The sequence below is a fragment of the Eubalaena glacialis genome, chromosome 5, assembly GCF_028564815.1.
Source record: "Eubalaena glacialis isolate mEubGla1 chromosome 5, mEubGla1.1.hap2.+ XY, whole genome shotgun sequence".
Classification (NCBI taxonomy): Eukaryota; Metazoa; Chordata; class Mammalia; order Artiodactyla; family Balaenidae; genus Eubalaena; species Eubalaena glacialis.
The window spans coordinates 124,785,610-124,804,892 of record NC_083720.1 but is presented as its reverse complement, the minus strand read 5'-3'; the positions used below and the strand labels follow the sequence as shown (position 1 = coordinate 124,804,892).

The following is a 19,283-nucleotide window of genomic DNA, read 5'->3' as shown; positions in this document are numbered from 1 at the left end:
GAGAAGAGAAAATGAGACAACAAATGTGGTATTTACTGTAAAAAAAAAAAAAAAAAGCATTATAAACATGCCAAAAAAAATCCTATGTGTAGATTTGGGACTAAATATCAAACTGTGTATTCACATCCATATGAATACATAAACACAGACACATAAGCACCTACACCACTATCTACTGAAGAAATACAATGTTTTTTTCTAAGTATTGCTTGCCAATTGTCTAGGTTCAATATTAAAACAGAATAAAGGAGAGTTGCCCTGCATTATATTTTGGTTTACATGACACATTTCTTCCTTGATGGCATCAACAATAACTATTATTGTTAAAATCAACATTAAAGACTGTATATATGTGTGTGTGTGTGTGTATTTGGATTTCAGATGTATTTTATTTTGTGTCATTTGAAAAATACTGGTCAGGACTCGCTAGATTCATTCAACGACCCACAGTTTGAAAAACAACTGATCTAGGGCATGTTATTTTACCTTTGGAATCTATTTCCTTATCTATAAAATGCAGATGACAATCTCATGAGGTTGTTAATATGGTCAAATAAGACACTCTATGTAGGGTACATATATGGTGCTGAGCACAAAGTTTGCACTCAGTGAATGGTAACTGTTATTAATACTGTTTTTAAGAACAAAGGAAATGAATAGGTCTGAGTCTGGGCATAGCCAGCACCTAGGCAGCCCAGGTAAGTACTGCTTAAGAGCCTCCTGCGAGCAGGAGGCTGTGATAGTCTGAGTACAGGGTCCACTGCACATGGGAATCCTAGGAGGATTCCGGGCTAGAGTTGTGCTATTCTTCCAGCCGGCTACACCCTCTTGTCTTCTCTCCCATTCATTTTAGATGAAGATGTACATAAAATCTGATCTGTAAGATAAGAGACTGGGCAGACGCTGCAGTCTCATAGTGACCCTCTAGAGTCTCAGAGGACACGGCAGTGGCAAGAGAGCCGAGGACACAGCTCCTTGCTAGGGTGGCTTCGTGGTGCTGGAAGGAGAGGGGTATCAGGAAGGGCTTTAAGTGAGGATGCAGGTCTTTTTTTTTTTTTTTAATATTTGTTTTATTTATTTATTTATTTGCTTGCGTTGGGTCTTCGCCGCTGTGTGTGGGCTTTCTCTAGTTGCAGCGAGCGGGGGCCACTCCTCGCCGTGGTAAGCGGGCTTCTCATTGCGATGCCCTCTCCCGCTGCAGAGCACAGGCTCCAGGCACGTGGGCCCCAGCAGTTGCGGCACGCAGGCTCAGCAGTTGTGGCTCACAGGCTCCAGAGCACAGGATCAGCAGTTGTGGCTCAGCCGCTCTACAGCATGTGGGATCTTCCCGGACCAGGGCTCGAACCCGTGTTCCCTGCATTGGCAGGCGGACTCCCAACCAGTGCACCACCAGGGAAGCCCCCAGGATGCAAGGTCTTAATTGAGCCTTTCCTGGTGAAACTTGGAAGGACACCAAGAGAGGGAGTCTAATTATGGAACTGGAAAGGATCTTAGAAATCAACTGCTGGTACAAGAGTCTCATTCGATAACTGACGAAATGAAAGTACAGAGAGGGTGAGTGACTTGCCCAAGGTCACACAGCTAACTGGAGGCCAAATCACACCTAAGGCGCCACTTTTTTGTTTCTGGCTAGTGGTGTTTCCAGTATACCATCTTACCTCATGTAGCTCCAGTGATGTTCTGATAGTTACACTTTTTTTTTTTTTTTATTCTGAACCACTGAATTTCATTTCTGAAATATTTTGACTTATGGAACCCTGACTCTGAATTTTCAGAGCCAATTCTTATGTCAGCCAAAGGACATTTTCAGCTGTTCCCTGCTATCTTAATCTCCAAATGATGGACCTTCCCCCGCCTCCTCACCCCATGTGCTTTAGAATGGATGCTGTTCCAACACTGAAAAAGGGCTGACCTGCCAGTTATGTTTCTCGCCATCAGCTGCCACCTCCCTGCTGAGATCCATGCTCAGTGTGTCAATATCTGGTAAAATGCAGGTCTGCTCAACAGCCTTTCCCTAGCCCACTTTTGGAATGCTTACCAAAAGCGAGACAGCATTGGGAAGAATCAGTCAAACTGGAGATGGTGCTATCAGTGCGTAACTCAGGACATCTGAGACAATCTCCCACGATGGATGGATTTTGTCTGCTTGGCTGGGCCACTTCATTTCAGGAGGACAAGTTTCTTCCGAGTGGATGGCGTGGTGTCATGCCCAGGCTGAGTGCTCCCAGCGGCAATATATCTGTGGTCTAAACTGATGAGCTCTCTCACAGGCAGTCTGTGCATCTGCAGATGCTCAACACTCCCTTGTCAAAGGCACCAGACACACAGGACAGGAAAACCCTGGGAGTCTGGCCCCGAGTGAGCTTTCTGAGATTGGTGAGTGTTTTTAACTGAGGAGGAATGTTATCGCAAAAAAATCCAGTGGCTTGTGGATTGACTGGTTGCCATCTGGGACAGTTGATGATAAAGGCAAGTGCTTATCACAAAGATCTTTGCTCTTCAGAACAGCTGTTCCTCTCCTGAAGCCATCATCGAGCTGGTGAGCTGGAAGGCTCAGAAACAAGGCGAGGATGTGACTGTAGGGACCTGGCACATTACGAGCTATGGAGACGATTGGGGGGCGCAGTATCACCATCTTCAAATGCTTCATTTTGTATAGAAGTAATTCACCGTGGCTGAAATATTTCCTGAAGGACGCACGACAGTGGGATCTAAAATCTTAACTGGTTGGCCGATTCTGTTGTCTGCCACAATGGAAGAGGCTCACAAATCAAAGCAATCATCTTTCCAGAGCTAATGTGAATCTTATGGGCACCAAGGGAGATCATTCTTGTTGCTACTTCCAGCCAGCATATTTATCCAAAGGGGAGTAACTTTGCCAGTTCAGGCTTTGATGCAAGTCGAAAAAGCAGATGTGGCTACTTACTCTTGTCCTTTCTCATACACGCTGGAATGCTTTCTGTAGAGGTGTTTATTTCTGGAGGCACCGGTATATTTTGCAGTCACATTAAAACCTGGAGATTGCTGCTTTGCAAATGTAAAGGAACATTTGGAACAGAAATGGGATGTTCATGCCAACCCTCCCTTTTTCTCTCAGTTGCTTTGACCCAGAGGTTCAAACTCAGGTTCCCTGGAAAAGCCCTGAATACACACACACACTCTCTCTCGTGTTCATATTCAGCTTGCGACTGGAGCAAGCCTAGAGGCATTTAAAACCTTTGAATATAGATACGCTGAATGCTTCCTCAATGGCTCCCTAACGAATAAACACAGAACTTAAAAAAGAAAAGAACGGATGTCATTTCTGGCCTAATTTTAAGAGACTGTGTTTTTTTTAGGAATGAAGACTCGCCAGAGATGTTCCTATTGAGTTCCTCAAAGAAGAGAAAGCGGGTCACTCCAGAAACTGCTATACACAAGTCTCTGAATGAACTCACTGGAAGTTTTTTCCGTAATTAGTGTCTAGTCTGTGTCCCTGGAGAGCTCCTGGTGATTGCAGGGAATGACTTTTTGCTGAAAATGACTTTTCCTTTTTTTTTTTGCTGGGCTGCAGTTTCAGCTGTGCTTTAACAATGACTTTTGTCTCATGAGTGCATTTTGAAGAGTGAGAGCATATACATATTTTTTTTTCCAAAAAGGTTGACTTGTCTCTAGGGTCTCTGAAAAGGGACTGTAGTTTAGTCACCATATCAGCTAGGAAGGTGTCCTCTGGTGAAGCCCATCAAGGCATTCATGAACTAATTCTTTTGCATTCATGGGACTCTTCCTGCCTCAGTTTCTACTGAAGAGCTATGGGCAGCAAAGAAGTATGAGACGGCCTCTCCCATCTCCCCCCAACCCTGTGCCCGACACCCCACTGCTGGGTAGAGCGGATGTGAAGGGTACCTGTTCTATGATTCTGGACCCCATCACCCAGTTCATGACAATAACAAGGGGAGAGAGGGAGAGAAAGGTGGGGAAATTGGAAAGGAGCTTGTCTGTGGAGAGAGTATTGTCACGCTGAATCCCATTCCTCTAGAAGAAGGGGTGGGGAAGGGCTATCTCCCAAACCCAAGCCCAGGGAGGGGTTCCTGCAAGGGAAACCCCTCCCCCTCCATCACCAAGGAGATTCTGAACTACGCCTCCTGTAGGTGGGACTCAGAGAGAGCAGACTCAGGCCTTAGAAAAGCTAAAGCAGGCTGTGGACTCAGGTCTCCTGCCTGCCTGGAGTCTGAAGGGAGGAGGCTGACGGCCTGCGTGGGGTCAGAGGCTGGAAACAGCTGCTGTACCGGAGACGGGTGTCAGGGCAGGTGATGTGTGAGGGTCCCAGAGGTGGCCAGGTGGGGAGCGAGCAGGACCGGGCTCAACTAGGGCCCGATCCAAAAAGACCTCCTGGAGCCGTAAGACCACCTCGGCGGAGAGCGTGAAGGCTGCAGGAGGCCTCGTGAGTCAGCCAGGGAGGCCCATCTGTCCTGAGTGATGGGGATTACAAGGGAGAAGGGCTCTGCAGAGAAAAAAAAAAATCCTTTTGTCTGTGTTTGGAAGCTAAAGGGACTCTTGGAACTGTCCGTTATCTAAGAGCGAGCAGAAAATTCCTGCTGGACTTGTCACCCCCGGGCAGGGGGCTGCTACGCCCACTCCAGACGGTTCAGGCAGAGCAGCAAAAAGCAAGATGCGTTTTACACACATCACAAATCATGTTGGCTCAACACATTAAATACATGATACTCCCCGAAAGGTTCAGAGTGGATAGGAAGTTTCCCATGGGAAACCTACACCGCGTTTCAATTCAACCGGCCGAGTTTGAGCCTATTAGCCTGCATAACAGTTCATGGGTCTTGCTTCCTTCTGTGACGTCTGAAGACCAGGTCTCCTGGCCAAACACATTATGCCATGTGCTCCTCAGAACGTATTGGGGCAGATCTGGGAGGGCTTGACTCTGCCCATCTCCTCCCTTTCTAGCTTCTAGTTCCCTCCACCCTCCACCCCATGGGCTGACTGCTGGTTCCTTCCAGTTTGAGGTGGAAGGAGTGGCAAGGGGGTAACAATCTAGACGCAGCACTAGAGGACTTGTGTGGTGACTCAATAAAGGAAACGGATGGTGGGGTCAGTGACTTCCCTTGGAAAACAAAGGGAAGGTTTCAGACCCTCTTGAGAAGGTGTGGAGTGGCGCGGGGTGTTTTGGGGAAGGACTGATAGAGTCTTCTCCTTTTGTGTCTTTCTCTAGCTCCTGTCTGGAGTTTCCAAACACACCAGGCTGTTTGTTCAGCTGTGTTTTCCTTTGGTCCTAAGAAACTTCTTTCCCTGCTGAAGCCAATCCAACCAGCTGCAGCCTGGGCTTGGGGAGTCAGAAGGCAGAGTATGGTTTTGGTGCAATTGGGTGGGCAGATGAAGTTGGGTGAGTGACATCAGGGCATGCATACAAATGACCCCTTGCACCAACGTGGAGGAGAAACATTGTGATTCGGGGCTGCCATGTGAGGTTATAAAAGCTGAAATGTCAGAAACATTAAAGATATGCATACAAGAATGTCTTTCTCCCAAATGTCAGACTGCCTACCAGTTTGCATTTCCTTTCCTTTGTAAATGTTTTTTTTTTTTCTTTTCTTGGGAGCTGAAGATGATCCTTTAATGCCAGATTTTTCCATCTTTACTCTAAGGGCAATCTGTTCTATGCTGTTTCCCCTTGAGCGCTGAAATGACTTTTACGTGCATTTGATCGACTATACAGCAAGACTGTTTGCCAGGAAAGGAAGAACGGAGGTAGGGATGAGAATGCAAGCTGAAACTAAACACATTTTTGGCCTTTCAGAGATTTAGAAACGTGGAGGAAAAGAGGAAAAAAATGAAATGAGAACTGTGTGCGTTTTCTCCCCTTTTTCATCTTCTGAGCATAGCTATGCATGGCGTCGTAGAGCCAACTAGCTGCTCCTTCAAATTCCAGCTCCACCTGTCACTAGCTTATGACCTCAGGTCAGTGACTTTAATCTCTCAGTGCTGCTGTTTCTGCATCAGGAAAATGAGGTTAAAAATAACATTTACCTCATAGGGTTGTTGTGAGCTAATACACGTAAACAACATAAAAGGGTGCCTGGTACAGAGTTGGTGTTATGTATTTGTTACCTACTGTTACTTCTTCATTTTCTAGTAATTTCCTGGATCTGCAGAGATGTGAGGTAGGAAAGGATAAGGTAGAAAAACGTCAGGTCCAACCTCCAGTGGGTTATTTGTGATTTGTAGCAATATCGTATCCCAACTATACTTCTTTCACCATCTGCATTTTTTTCTATAGCATTGGAGAAATGGTTACAATAACATTGATAAGAACTTGAATCTTTTCGCTCATTTATTCATGCATCCGTGTTTGTTCATTTATTATTTATTTGAGTTAGGGCACTAGGCAATGTACAAACCTGTACAGAGGAAAGAATTTTCCCCTTAAGGGATTTACAGCCATTTAGTTAGTGGTATAAACCATTAACATCTAATCAGAATGATTGTGCTTGGAATATTCTGTGAAATCCCAATAAATAAAACTAATCAGAAATAAAATATCATATAATATCACTTTTATGTGGAATCTAGAAAAAACGACACAAGTGAACTTATTTACAAAACAGAAATAGACTCACAGACATAGAAAACAAACTTATGGTTACAGAAGGGGAAGGGGAGGAGGGATAAACTGGGAATTTGGGATTAACATATACACACTACTATATATAAAATAGACAAACAACGAGGACCTACTGTAAAGCACAGGGAACTATATTCAATACCTTGTAATAACCTCTAATGGAAAAGAATCTGAAGAATATATATATGTATATATATATGTATATGCTTATACATATATATAAAACTGAATCGCTTTGCCGTACACCTGAGATGTTGTAAATCAACTATACTTCATTAAAAATTAAATAAATGGTCTAGGAAAAGTATTTTGTGAGAAAAAGTCAGTTTCTGTACTAAGAGACTGATATCTTTAGCCATATTGATATATAGTATCAGTCTTCAAACTATAGATGTGGTCTCACGCCTCGTCTCTTCATCTTTACCAAGACCTTCCTTTGAAATTACCTGGCATTTTTCCTTCTGTTGTGAACAGAAGCTCCCTGTTGAAGCTTAGCTCAAACACTTTTATCTCAAGTCAATATCTACTGAATGCCTGCTATGAACCTAAACACTCTGAGTCTATTTTAGCCAAAACTGTCTGGGATTATGAATTATATGGATACAGACTTTAATTTCCTATTTCATTTTTGGTTGTGTTTTAACCCATAAACTACGCCTTTTCATTTGTCATCTGGGCTTTACTAAGATGGATGAAGTACATAGCCACTTTTCAAAATAAGGAATCTAAATGAAAATCAAACAATCATTTCATTGCAAGAAATAGGATCCATTTTTGATTTGGTTCTTTTTATGGGCTCAAAAAAGGCTCATGCCTTAAATGTTTCTGAACTGCTAGCAAAATTTTATGAGGCCTTCCAATATACTTCACTTAGACCACTAATGGTGATATGCCTGATGGTAACTGACGATGTCTAATAAATGGAACAATTATGGGGCAATCTTGTATTCTGAAAAGAGAACTTACTGTCAGATCTGAGTCAGCCACTTATTCCTCTGGGTCACAATTTTCATATGGTGAAAATCAAAAGTTTATCATGGTAACGATTAAATGAGCTTTAAGGGTTTTTTTTTTTTTTTTTAAGGTTCTTATATCCCTAAATTACTAGGATTCTAAATCTGTGTTCTCCAATATGGTAGCCACTGGCCACACGTGCTTCTGAGTACTTGAAATGGGGCTAGTCTAAACTGAGATGTGCTCTAAGCATAAAATACACACCAGGTTTTGAAGAGTTAGTATAAAAAAGGAATAAAATATTTTGGATATATTGGGTTAAATAAAAATATTATTAAAATGAATTTGACCAACTTATTATTTTTATTTTACTGTGGCTACTGAGAATTTAAAATTGCTTTTGTGGCTTGCATTATATTAATACTAGACAGTACCACTCTAGACCTTCAAAACAAATGGATCAAAATCTCTCTTTAAGGACTTTTTAATGTTTAATGGCCAATGTTTCAATACTGAGGTCCTTATGCCTCTAAAAGTCAAGTTAAAACTCATATCTACCAAAAACTAATAAACCCTACATGGGTGGATATTTACCACCAAGTTCCTCTCGAAATTACTCTCTGTCGAGGTCCTGTGAAAGTTCTATGGTTACAATACTGAATGTCCACCCCCATGGTTACTGTCTCAACTATATCAAAAGATTATCAGCAAAGGAGGCAAGAATATACAATGGAGGAAAGACAGCCTCTTCAATAAGTGGTGCTGGGAAAACTGGACAGCTACATGTAAAAGAATGAAATTAGAACACTCCCTAATACCATACACAAAAATAAACTCAAAATGGATTAAAGACCTAAATGTAAGGCCAGACACTATCAAACTCTTAGAGGAAAACATAGGCAGAACACTCTATGACATGAATCACAGCAAGATCCTTTTTGACTCACCTCCTAGAGAAATGGAAATAAAAACAAAAATAAACAAATGGGACCTAATGAAACTTAAAAGCTTTTGCACAGCAAAGGAAAACATAAACAAGACGAAAAGACAACCCTCAGAATGGGAAAAAATATTTGCAAATGAAGCAATTGACAAAGGATTAATCTCCAAAATTTACAAGCAGCTCATGCAGCTCAATATCAAAAAACAAACAACCCAATCCAAAAATGGGCAGAAGACCTAAATAGACATTTCTCCAAAGAAGATATACAGATTGCCAACAAACACATGAAAGGATGCTCAACATCACTAATCATTAGAGAAATGCAAATCAAAACTACAATGAGGTATCACCTCACACCAGTCAGAATGGCCATCAGCAAAAAATCTACAAACAATAAATGCTGGAGAGGGTGTGGAGAAAAGGGAACCCTCTTGCACTGTTGGTGGGAATGTAAATTGATACAGCCACTATGGAGAACAGTATGGAGGTTCCTTAAAAAAACTAAAAATAGAACTACCATATGACCCAGCAGTCCCACTACTGGGCATATACCCTGAGGAAACCATAATTCAAAAAGAGTCATGTACCACAATGTTCACTGCAGCACTATTTACAATAGCCAGGACATGGAAGCAACTTAAGTGCCCATCGACAAATGAATGGATAAAGAAGATGTGGCACATATATACAATGGAATATTACTCAGCCATAAAAAGAAACAAAATTGAGTTATTTGTAGTGAGGTGGATGGACCTAGAGTCTGTCATACAGAATGAAGTCAGGCAGAAAGAGAAAAACAAATACCGTACGCTAACACATATATGTGGAATCTAAAAAAAAAAAAAAAGGTTCTGACGAACCCAGGGGCAGGACAGGAATAAAGACACAGACGTAGAGAATGGACTTGAGGACAAGGGGAGGGGGAAGGGTAAGCTGGGACAAAGTGAGAGAGTGGCATGGACATATATACACTACCAGATGTAAAATAGATAGCTAGTGAGAAGCAGCCGCATAGCACAGGGAGGTCAGCTCGGTGCTTTGTGACCACCTAGAGGGGTGGGATAGGGAGGGTGGGAGGGAGACGCAAGAGGGAGGAGATATGGGGATATATGTATACATATAGCTGATTCATTTTGTTATAAAGCAGAAACTATCACACCACTGTAAAGCAATTATACACCAATAAAAATGTTAAAAAAAAAAAAAAGATTATCAGCAAATACACCACAATGTTAAGAGTGATTATTTCTGGGTAGTGGGGTACTGAGTGATTTTTGCATTCTTTTTTTATTCTCTTCTTCATTTTTCAGTCTTTCAACGACGAGGACTGTTATGTTTCTTCATCAGAAAAATGCGTCTTTAAATTTCAGCGTGAATGATTTTTTGAACTGCATAAACATCACGAATAAGTAAAAAAGAGGCCAACTTAAAAGGAAATATCCCAACGTGCTTTCATCTGCTCTGCTCCATTTCCAGATTTTCTATAGTGAATAGGTTACTTCCATCAAGGGAAAAAACACACCTCCTTTAAAACCTGCAATATTCATCCACCCTTTTAACCTTAAACCTAAGTTAATTTGCATGCTGATTTTCTTAGAACTCCTTTTATCTCTGCTGTATTAGACGGTAGAGTAAATACTTTAGGTTTGAGCTTCAACCGTATGTTAACATAGCTATTTTAATATTTTTATAACTACCCTCAACCAGAACAGCATTTACTTTGAGTGTATGCAGGAGATGCGGAAGAAACCCTAAAGATATTTTAATACGTCACTATGCATAGGGGTTTAGGTTGTACTGCAAGAATGCCCATCTAAAGGGGTTCCACTTGCCTCTGAGTCCTGCAGCAACGGCGGGGGAGAACCCTCCTGCATGCTGTCCAGACCAGCTCAGACAGCCACCTGCACACTCGGGAGGGCTCAAGCCCGTGTACACACACACACACGCACACACACACGCACATGAGTGAGTGGGTTGTCCCCTATCCCAGTCCCACTGAACATCGCCGGCAGTGGCTCTTCTCACCTGCCTTCCACCTTCAGAGGCCAGCACCACCACCTGGCCTGGTGTTTGGGTACCGCGGGGCGTGTGCAGTGCTGTGGCGTCGGCGCGTGTAGGTGGGTGACACACACAGCTAGCACTGCTGTCTGCCCTGCTGGCTCTGGAGTAAGCTGGGCTTCTCAAGGCCCGTCAGGTACGATTGTTTAGCCTAGCAACGTTCTATTCATTTAATTTTTCTTTCTTCTTGAGGAAAAGTGCCTTTTTCCAATTCCCACGAGGCAACAGCCTTTTGGAATATGGCATTGGCATGTGGCACAGCAGAACTTACTGTTGGTGGTGAAGATGATTTCTCCCTCCTGAGGAGTGGGATCTGTGTCCTGGACCACCTGCAAGGCTCCCACGGTCCGGACAGCAGGGTCCAAAGTGACTGAGCTTTCATTTACGGTTGTGTCGCTTGCGCCGGTGATCTGGTTGGTTGACGGACCTCCCAGAGATCCCTCGAAGTCAGTGGGCAAGTCGTCCATGCAATCGGCATTGGGCTGACAGGAGCAGAAAAGGACCTATCTTAGTGTATATCATCAAGTTAGAGATGAGATGTCTACAGCCTAAATATTTTGTCCTGATGGAAAACCAAGTTCTTTACTGTTTTCTTCCTGAACCACTTTATTGAAAGACATTCCACATATAGTTCCTGTAATTAACATGAAAACATCTTCCAAAATTTTCTTTCCAAAGGTTCCATTTAGATCTACAGACAAGGTCTTAATTCCAGGAGTAGCACTAGCCATACATTAATATAATTACATAGGGAGAATAATATGATACTTATTTATAACGATAGCTCTTCCTTATCTATAGTGTTTACTTCTTGTATAGGAAGTAGCTGACAGCCTGATAATTAGCCCCAAAGACCCCTGTGTTGTTTGCAAACAGACTGATGGCATGAGAGGGAAGACAGAATCTGACTCGTGAATTGTGCATCAGAGATACACACATATACATAAACAAACGCACACACAAACACAAGAGCACAGGGTGAGGTGTTGTTAAACATAAGCCAAAAAACCAGCTGCAGAGCAAAGCCCTATTTACATAACATGCAATTGATCGTACATTTGTCAAATCCTCTAAGTTAAAATCTTAGAATCATAAAACTAGCGGGAGACCATCTACTTTAATTACCCACTCACTACAGGACTCTCTCTCCCAATATTCCTCACAGCTCCACTTGAAAAATGTAGAGACGGGGGTCTCTGTGCCTCGCAAGGCAGCCTCTGTCGGCCAGCTTCTCTTACCGGGCAGCGGGGCAGTTTTACTCTATGGTCTCAGTTCTGCTGGCTGAAGTGGTGTTGAATATATTGATATCTCTTCCACAAACAGCTTTGAAAAAATGATTTTCAGTTGTTCTGCCTCTGACCAAGCTCATAAAAATGATTTTTTAAAGGTGGTGGAGGAGAGATACGGTCTTGAGAAGCACTAAGAACGGCTGTTAATCACACTTTTTGCTCCACTCTGGATAGTGACATTGTCTTGAGCGACGACAATGACACGGTTTTGCACCCCGTCCAAGGATGCAGGTCAGGGTGGGCAGGCGTGGGTGAGGAGAATCCTAGGTTGACACTGTCTGAATTAACACCACAATGACTAGATTGTGTGCAAAGTTCATTGAAAGAGAAAACCTACCACTCACAGGCTCATTGGGAGCACAAAGCAAGAAATTCAAACTGCAGGACTCTTGTCCTGGATTTCCACTCTCAAACCAAGTCTCCCAAGCCCCACACCTGTGTTTCCAACAGTCAGCTGGAAATCTCCATCATCCCACAAAAACTTCAAATTCAGCTCATTCCCTTTCCTTCATATTCTCTTTGTGTTCTGCCGTCTCCATCTCTATTGGCAGTGGGCCAACTCCTTGAAATTCGCGTTGTTGAAAGTCAACTCATTGAATGACTGATCCGCCAAATTTACTGATTGAGATTATTGGACATGAGCGGGTATGTTCTGAACGCTTCTTACCCCATTACCAGTTCCCAATCTCCCTCTAGTTTCTTCCCCAGTATACTTCATTCTCCACTTTTTCACCAGAGCACTCTTTTTTTTTTAAAAAAAAGCACAGATATGATTCTTTTTCTTTTTTTCCTCCTAAAGAATGAATGACAAGCTCCTTAGTATAGCAAAACAGGCACCGTACAGTCTGGCCCAAGCCTTCTCTTCTGGCCCTACCTTCAGCCTTTGGAAACACACAGAATAAACTATGTATTCCCTATTTCAGCGCCTTAGCATGTGCTGCTCTTCCACTCGGGATGACAGTTGCCCAAATCATCATCTCCTTCCCCTCTCCCATCCCAAGGTCTCAAACTAACCCTGGTGAACTCCTAATCATCCCTCAATTCCCAGGCCAAATGTCTCTTTTCTAAGCAGTGCTCCCTCCCAGGTAGTCATCTTTGACACTGTAACTCTTTTCACACTTCTCCCACTGTTACAGTCATTTGTTACTGTGTTAGTCTCACTCTACTAGCCCACAAGCTTTTTTTGAAATTCCAGTTTTACTGAGATATAATTGGCATGGCATATTGTATTAGTTTAAGTTGTACAACATGATGATTTGATACGTGTGTATGTTGCAAAACGATCACCACAATAAGTTTAGTTGATATCCATCACCTCACGTGGTTACAAAATTTTTATTCTTGTGATGAGAACTTTTAAGATCTACTCTCTTAGCAACTTTCAAATATACAATACAGTATTGTGTATTGTATTAGAGTCACCATGCGGTTCATTACATCCCCGGGACTTACTTATTTCGTAACCGGAAGTTTGTACCTTCTGACCCCCTCACCCATTTCACCCTCCCCACTTCCTGCCCCTGGCAACCACAAATCTGTTCTCTGTTTCTATGCCACTCAGATTCCACACACAAGTGAGACGCAAGCTTTTTAAAGTGAAGCAATTACACTATATTGACCTTGAGTTCCAAGCCCTCACATAGTGCCTGACAATTATTAAGTGCTCAGTAAATGTTGATTTGGAAATTTTATCTAAGTCTCAGTTTACTGCTCTGAAAACTTGGGAATGTTAGTATCTGCCCAGATCCGAGATCAGTGAAGGGAAGATTTGAGAAAATACTTTAAAAAATTCAATTTCTGGGCAAAGGTAAAGTACGCCTTTGAAAGGTAGCAGAGTATGCCACTGTTAAAATATGCTATGTTGGCATAAAAATTGTTTTTAGCTGAAACAATTGAGAACTGGGTAAATAAATGCTCTCTGCCTTCCCCCTATTTGCCTAAAAGCAAGACATAAATTTGTAAGGGGGTCCCCCTCTCTGTACCAGAAAGAGAAGAACATTCTTATCACCAGTGACTGGGAGTTGACGCCAAAAAGGAACATACAACAAACCTAACTGACATGCCCTTATCTGCCATTGGTTTCCCCCATATATTTACCTCCCCACAATTTGCTGTCCTAGAAACTCAAAGTCCTTTCCCTTTGTCTTGTCACTTCTCTAAAAATTTATTGCTCTTTTTTGAAGATGCTATAGAAGCCGAAGTTCTAACCACCCCTCTGAGTCACTCATCACCAAGTGTTCCTATGTGCACACATGATGCATGTGTTCATAAACTTCTGTTTGATTTTCTCTTCTCAATCTGTCTTTTACAAGTCTAATTTACAGGGCCCAGCTGGAGAACCGAGGAGGGTAGAAGAAAAAATAACTTCTTTCCCTCCACTATGCTATGTAAAGATGCAGATCCAAATTGTGTGCGGGTATCAGGGAGGAAAAGAGTTCCAAGTGAAGATCCATGTGCTGGCTGTTCTTTCAGCTGTGAGCATCTGAATGTGACCACAGATGCAAGAACAACTGACATATTTTTCACAATGTTGACTCTGCTTGTTGATCAAGTTCCTGTTTTCTCTCTTTTTTCTGTTTATAGCATTATTTTATTAGTTTTGATGCAGGGTGTTCGCTTTTACTTCGTGGGCTAGGAGGAATAGTGTTATGTCTCTAACAGAGGTGAGGAGAGGAAAAGAGAAAGAGCGAATTAGCTCAGTGAGACTGTTAATGAGAGCACGAACGAATAATGTGGCTTAGATACAATATTTAACAGACCCACCTTACAGAACCTCACAGTTTATATCCACTCGAAATGGCTCATCAAATAGAATAATATTTTGAATAGAAACCCAATTTATATGCCTCTAAGAGGCATAATGTTTAGTAAGAGATGTCAAATACCATCTGTAAGTGAACAACGTATAGGTTTTCAAATTCAGGTGAGCAGGGAGAACTCCTCAAATAAACCAGATGCGAAATAGTTAGGGACTAGTGAATATACCAGCTGCACAGGATTTTCTATTCATTTACAATCATCTTATTTATACCAGGATAATAGTGATAGGAGACGGTGTGTGCTGGGATAAAAAAGGCCCGTGTTATATGGTACCTTACAGGAGCACTCACGGATGTGATCTGTCATCCTGCAAAGACACCCCCTAGACCTGACTGGAGAGAAAGGAGGATGAAGCACTTGAATGTAGATAAGGGGGTTGAAAACACTCTGACAATAAAGGATCTGCCCCTGTCAGGTTCAGTCTTTTATTTCTCTTGGCAAAATATAATGGAGGAAGATACCACTGTAATAGGAATTTCACCATCCGTGAGCCGTGCTCTCATTCTTTAGTTCATTTTAGAGAAATCCACTTACAAAATGAAAATGTCCCCAGCTCTTAGCTTTCCACTTATATTTACTTGCCTTACAGCACGGGCAGGCACAAGGCTACTCAGTTAACAACAACAAAACAAAGACTAAAATCAGACACCGGTAAGAACCAGTTAGAGCCAGAAATGTGGAACATGCAAACAGCGAGTTTAATTTTCTAAGTCCCTAGTATCTGAGAGAGATGCTGGGTTTTTACTCATGTTTCATGTTCACTGTCAGTGATTTTCACCTTGAAGGTATTATGCCTTCACAACTCTGGTCTGAAAATTTAATGCATTGCCTTTCAAAATCTAGCTCAAAGCTATAGTCACACAAATTGATTTGTGTTTGGTGTATCGACTGTTAAAAAAAAAAAAAAAATCAGCATACAGTTGGCAGGGAGGCAGGGTAGAAAATTCAGCCAATCCATGACCTCATGATGCTTCAGGTATGCCCTCTCAAACAGAGTCACTCTGATCTTCCTGGGATAATTAGCCCTTTGGCATTAAAGGAAGCCTTTGATATCTGATCTGATCCTTTCTTCTTCAGTGACATCTTGGGACTTTTAAAATTCTATTTATTCTCTGCCATTAGTAGTGAGGAATGACAAGAGGAGGAGATAGCAAAGCAGAGGGGGAAGGGGGAGGCCGGTCTCTGTATGCTGTTTGTCTAGCTTCTTTCAGACGGCGCCTACGTCGTTCCCACATCTCTGCGCAGCCCTCGGGTCTGGTGGCCTGGCTAGCTTCCTACCCTCACCACAGCAGATGGTGTCTCACCAGCCCATGGTCGTCACTCGATAGGGTCCCTGGAAAGTCTTTCCCTGGAGCATCAAGCCAGCCAGCTGGGGGGATTCTCTTTGCACAGGGGGAATGACTAAGTTTGATAAAACATATAACTGAGGGCGCCAGCTTGAGGGTAGCACTAGAATTCAGTGGTTCTGGCTCTGGTTTCCTCCTCACTCAAGCTCGCCATGGAGATATGAGTTCAGCAGAGCCCCCTGAGCCAGATTCCCATTGGCTGGCCTCCCCTCCCATCGTTGGGAAGAGCTTGTTTCCTCTGGAAGCTAGGCGATGGTGGGGAAACATCAGAAAGTGTGGCGTGCGGGTCTGCTTGATGACAGCGCAGGTAAATGACACAAGAGTGTCATCGGTGTACAACTGGCCCAAGAGGCCTCTGTGGGTGTCCCACCTGCTGTCACCCACTGCAGCCCAGAAGAGGAGCCTATGCAGGCAGCATCTCAACTCACAGACAAATACAATGGACATGCTGAGAGGGTCACGATGTCCTCAGATTGAGAAAAAGTGAGAGGAGAAATATATCCAGACACGGGAGTGCTCTGAGGGCCTCATCAGGTGACGCCACTGCTATGGGATTGAGGGGACACAGAAAATCCAGGGATGCTGTTTTCGCCCTGCTTTGTGGGAAAGGCAGAAAGACAGACATGAAGATGCTGTAGGCTGTGCTGTGCTTACCGGGATCCCTAGGGCTTTAAGAATGTTCATCTTGCACATGGGACAGGTGCGATGGTCTAGGAGCCAGGGGTCAACACAGGACTTGTGGAAAAGATGCCTGCAATGAGAACCATACATCTTAGCGAGGCGGTAACTGCGGAGAGCACCTAGTCCACTCCAGCCCAGAGACTTGTCCAAGGTCACGCACTGCTCAGTGGCAGAGCCAAGACTCGGACCTCCATCTCCGAACACCTGGGCCAGTAATGCTTCCTGTTACACCCTGCGGTGATACAGTCAACATCTGTCTGGCTCCCAGGAGGGTCCTCTATGATTTGCAGCTGAGCCTTCCAAGTTTCAGAAAATGCAGAGAATGTAGAAACAGAGAAATTTCTCTCTTTCTCGACAGGAAGAATCTTGAATGGAAAGAAGGCAAGTGGGGAAATTTGCACAGACCTTGCAGGATAACCTGAGAGTTGCTACTTTTAAATCAATCCAAAATTTCTTTTCCTACAGTCAGAAGAAAACTGCAAAATAAAGCCTCATTTCTGTAGATATTTGGGGTCTCACACAAAAGGGCAGAAGAGCTCCTGCAAGCATTTCACAGCACAAGTGATGTTTTAAGTTGATATGGCTGGTGCCTCTCACATCAGAAGCCAGAGTGAGAGGTACCGTAAGCTTTCCTGTTTGTACAGCTGATGCGCTCAACTCCATCACCAGCCTCATGCGCCAGCCCTCTGGAGCCTTCCTCTGAGTGACAGGATAAGGGGGGCATTTAGTAGGTGCGGGGGTGGGGAGTCCTGACTAAACTTCCTCTCAACGTGGCCCACAAGAGCCCACTCAGAGATATTAGGGGCTGCTCGAATCAGAAGCTTGTCTTCTCACGCACACGACTCCAGACCACAGGCAGAAGCAGTCAGAATTTCCTGCCTGGGGCAAGAAGAGAGAGAACCATCTGTCAAGTATGAGGGCATCCTTAGGACACGCCAGCCATGCTGCACTATTCCTGGAACCCTTGCACTCTCTTCCCTCACTCTCATCTTTTATTGTGCTAACAGTTCGAACAGCTGTCTTTGCATTAGAAGGCTTGAGGCTCCAATGCATACCAAGGACGCCTCAAATCAGAGAAGAGTTCAAGAAGTGCCCCTTCTGAAACTGACATGGAGAAGAACCCATGTCCCAAGGACAGCATTAGCTGTGTACAGGACATGATCGGATTGGGGATTAGGAAAAGGAGAGGAGCAACCTGAATGTGTCGTGTGTTTCCAGGTCATTATTTAGAATGCCCTACAGATTTACTGCTCACAAGTAAATATATCCCATTCATTCATTCCTTTATCCGTGCATCCACATGACAAGCAATATCTGCCAAAAACTGTGCTCCTCACTGGGAATCAGCACGATAGTGATTTGGCTCCTCCTCTTTGGGAGGATAATCGGAGAGGCAGACACTAATAAAACAGAGATCAACTACTTCACGACAATAGCGCTAAGTACACATTAGCAGAACACAGAGTTGGTAGGGGGCTTGTAACTGGGAGACGTATCCTAGTTTGGGTACACAGAGAAAGTTTCCCTGACGAGGTGCCAAAGCTCAGACCCCGGAGGGCTACACAGACGTTGTCCACAGGAAGGGGAGGAGAGGAAGAAGAGTCTTCTAGGCAGAATGACTGGCTTGTACAAAAGCCCTGACCTGGGCACAGGAAGAAGGCCAGTCCCAGGGCAGCAGCAGGAGGGAGGGGCTGATGCGGGGTGAAGTGTCCCCCTGCACCCCTACCCCAAAGCAATAATCGACCTCTCTGTGTTCAGGCTCTACGTTCAGAAAACAAGTGCCTGATCTAAATTTGCTCACCCACTGGTGTTCCTTCTGGGGAAAAGAAAGTCAGACATTCTGGTCCCTTTGACCATTCCTGGGAGGCAGGCTCTGTTGTGTTTCCTGCACATGTGCTGGAAGTCAGAAAGACAGCAGGGTCAATCATTAGCTGTTTTAGCCTAAATAAGTCACTTAACATTCCCACGTCTCCTCTGCCTCATGTGTAAGATGAAGGTACATCTATTCCTGCAGAGGAGGCTTCCCTGAGTCTCCCACACACAGAAGCTGGTACTTACTCTTACACCCTGAGTGACTTCTCTGTCTGCACTGGTCATTCTTACATCTCCTCTGTGATGGTTAGTTTCATGTGGCAACTTGGCTAGACTATAGTACCAGTTATTCAATCAAACACTAATTTAGGGTAGTCTGCAGATGTGGTTCATATCTACAGTCTGTTGACTTTAAATAAAGGAGATTATTCTAAATAATCTGGGTGGGCCTGATCCAATCAGTTGAAGAGCCTTAACAGCAAAACTGGTTTCCCTGAGGAAGAAAAAACTCTGCCTCAAGATGGCAGCATCAGCCCCTGCTCAGCGTTTCCAGCCTGTAGACCTGCCCTACAGATTTCAGGCTTGCCAGCCCCTATCATCACATAAGCTAATTCCTTAAGAATATATAGTGGGATACAGTGGCTGTCTGGAGAACTCTGACTGCTACATCCTCCAATGAGAATATAAGCTCTATGAGAGCAAAATCTTCATTTATCTAATTCACTGTTAGATCCCCAGCAACTAGACTAGATCTTGGCACACAG

At 43.5% G+C, this 19,283-nt stretch overlaps 1 protein-coding gene across 1 annotated transcript in view; it reads right to left on the bottom strand.

The window, feature by feature from the left end:
• The window catches only part of RNF150 (ring finger protein 150), a 240,066-nt gene that overhangs the window by 33,068 nt on the left and 187,715 nt on the right, over positions 1–19,283 (bottom strand). Inside the window, exons 5-6 of the mRNA XM_061191653.1 lie at positions 16,681–16,777; positions 10,843–11,053 (exon numbers count right to left, since the gene is read on the bottom strand). Coding sequence (XP_061047636.1) covers positions 10,843–11,053; positions 16,681–16,777 — 308 coding nt within the window. The remainder of the gene's footprint in view (positions 1–10,842; positions 11,054–16,680; positions 16,778–19,283) is intronic.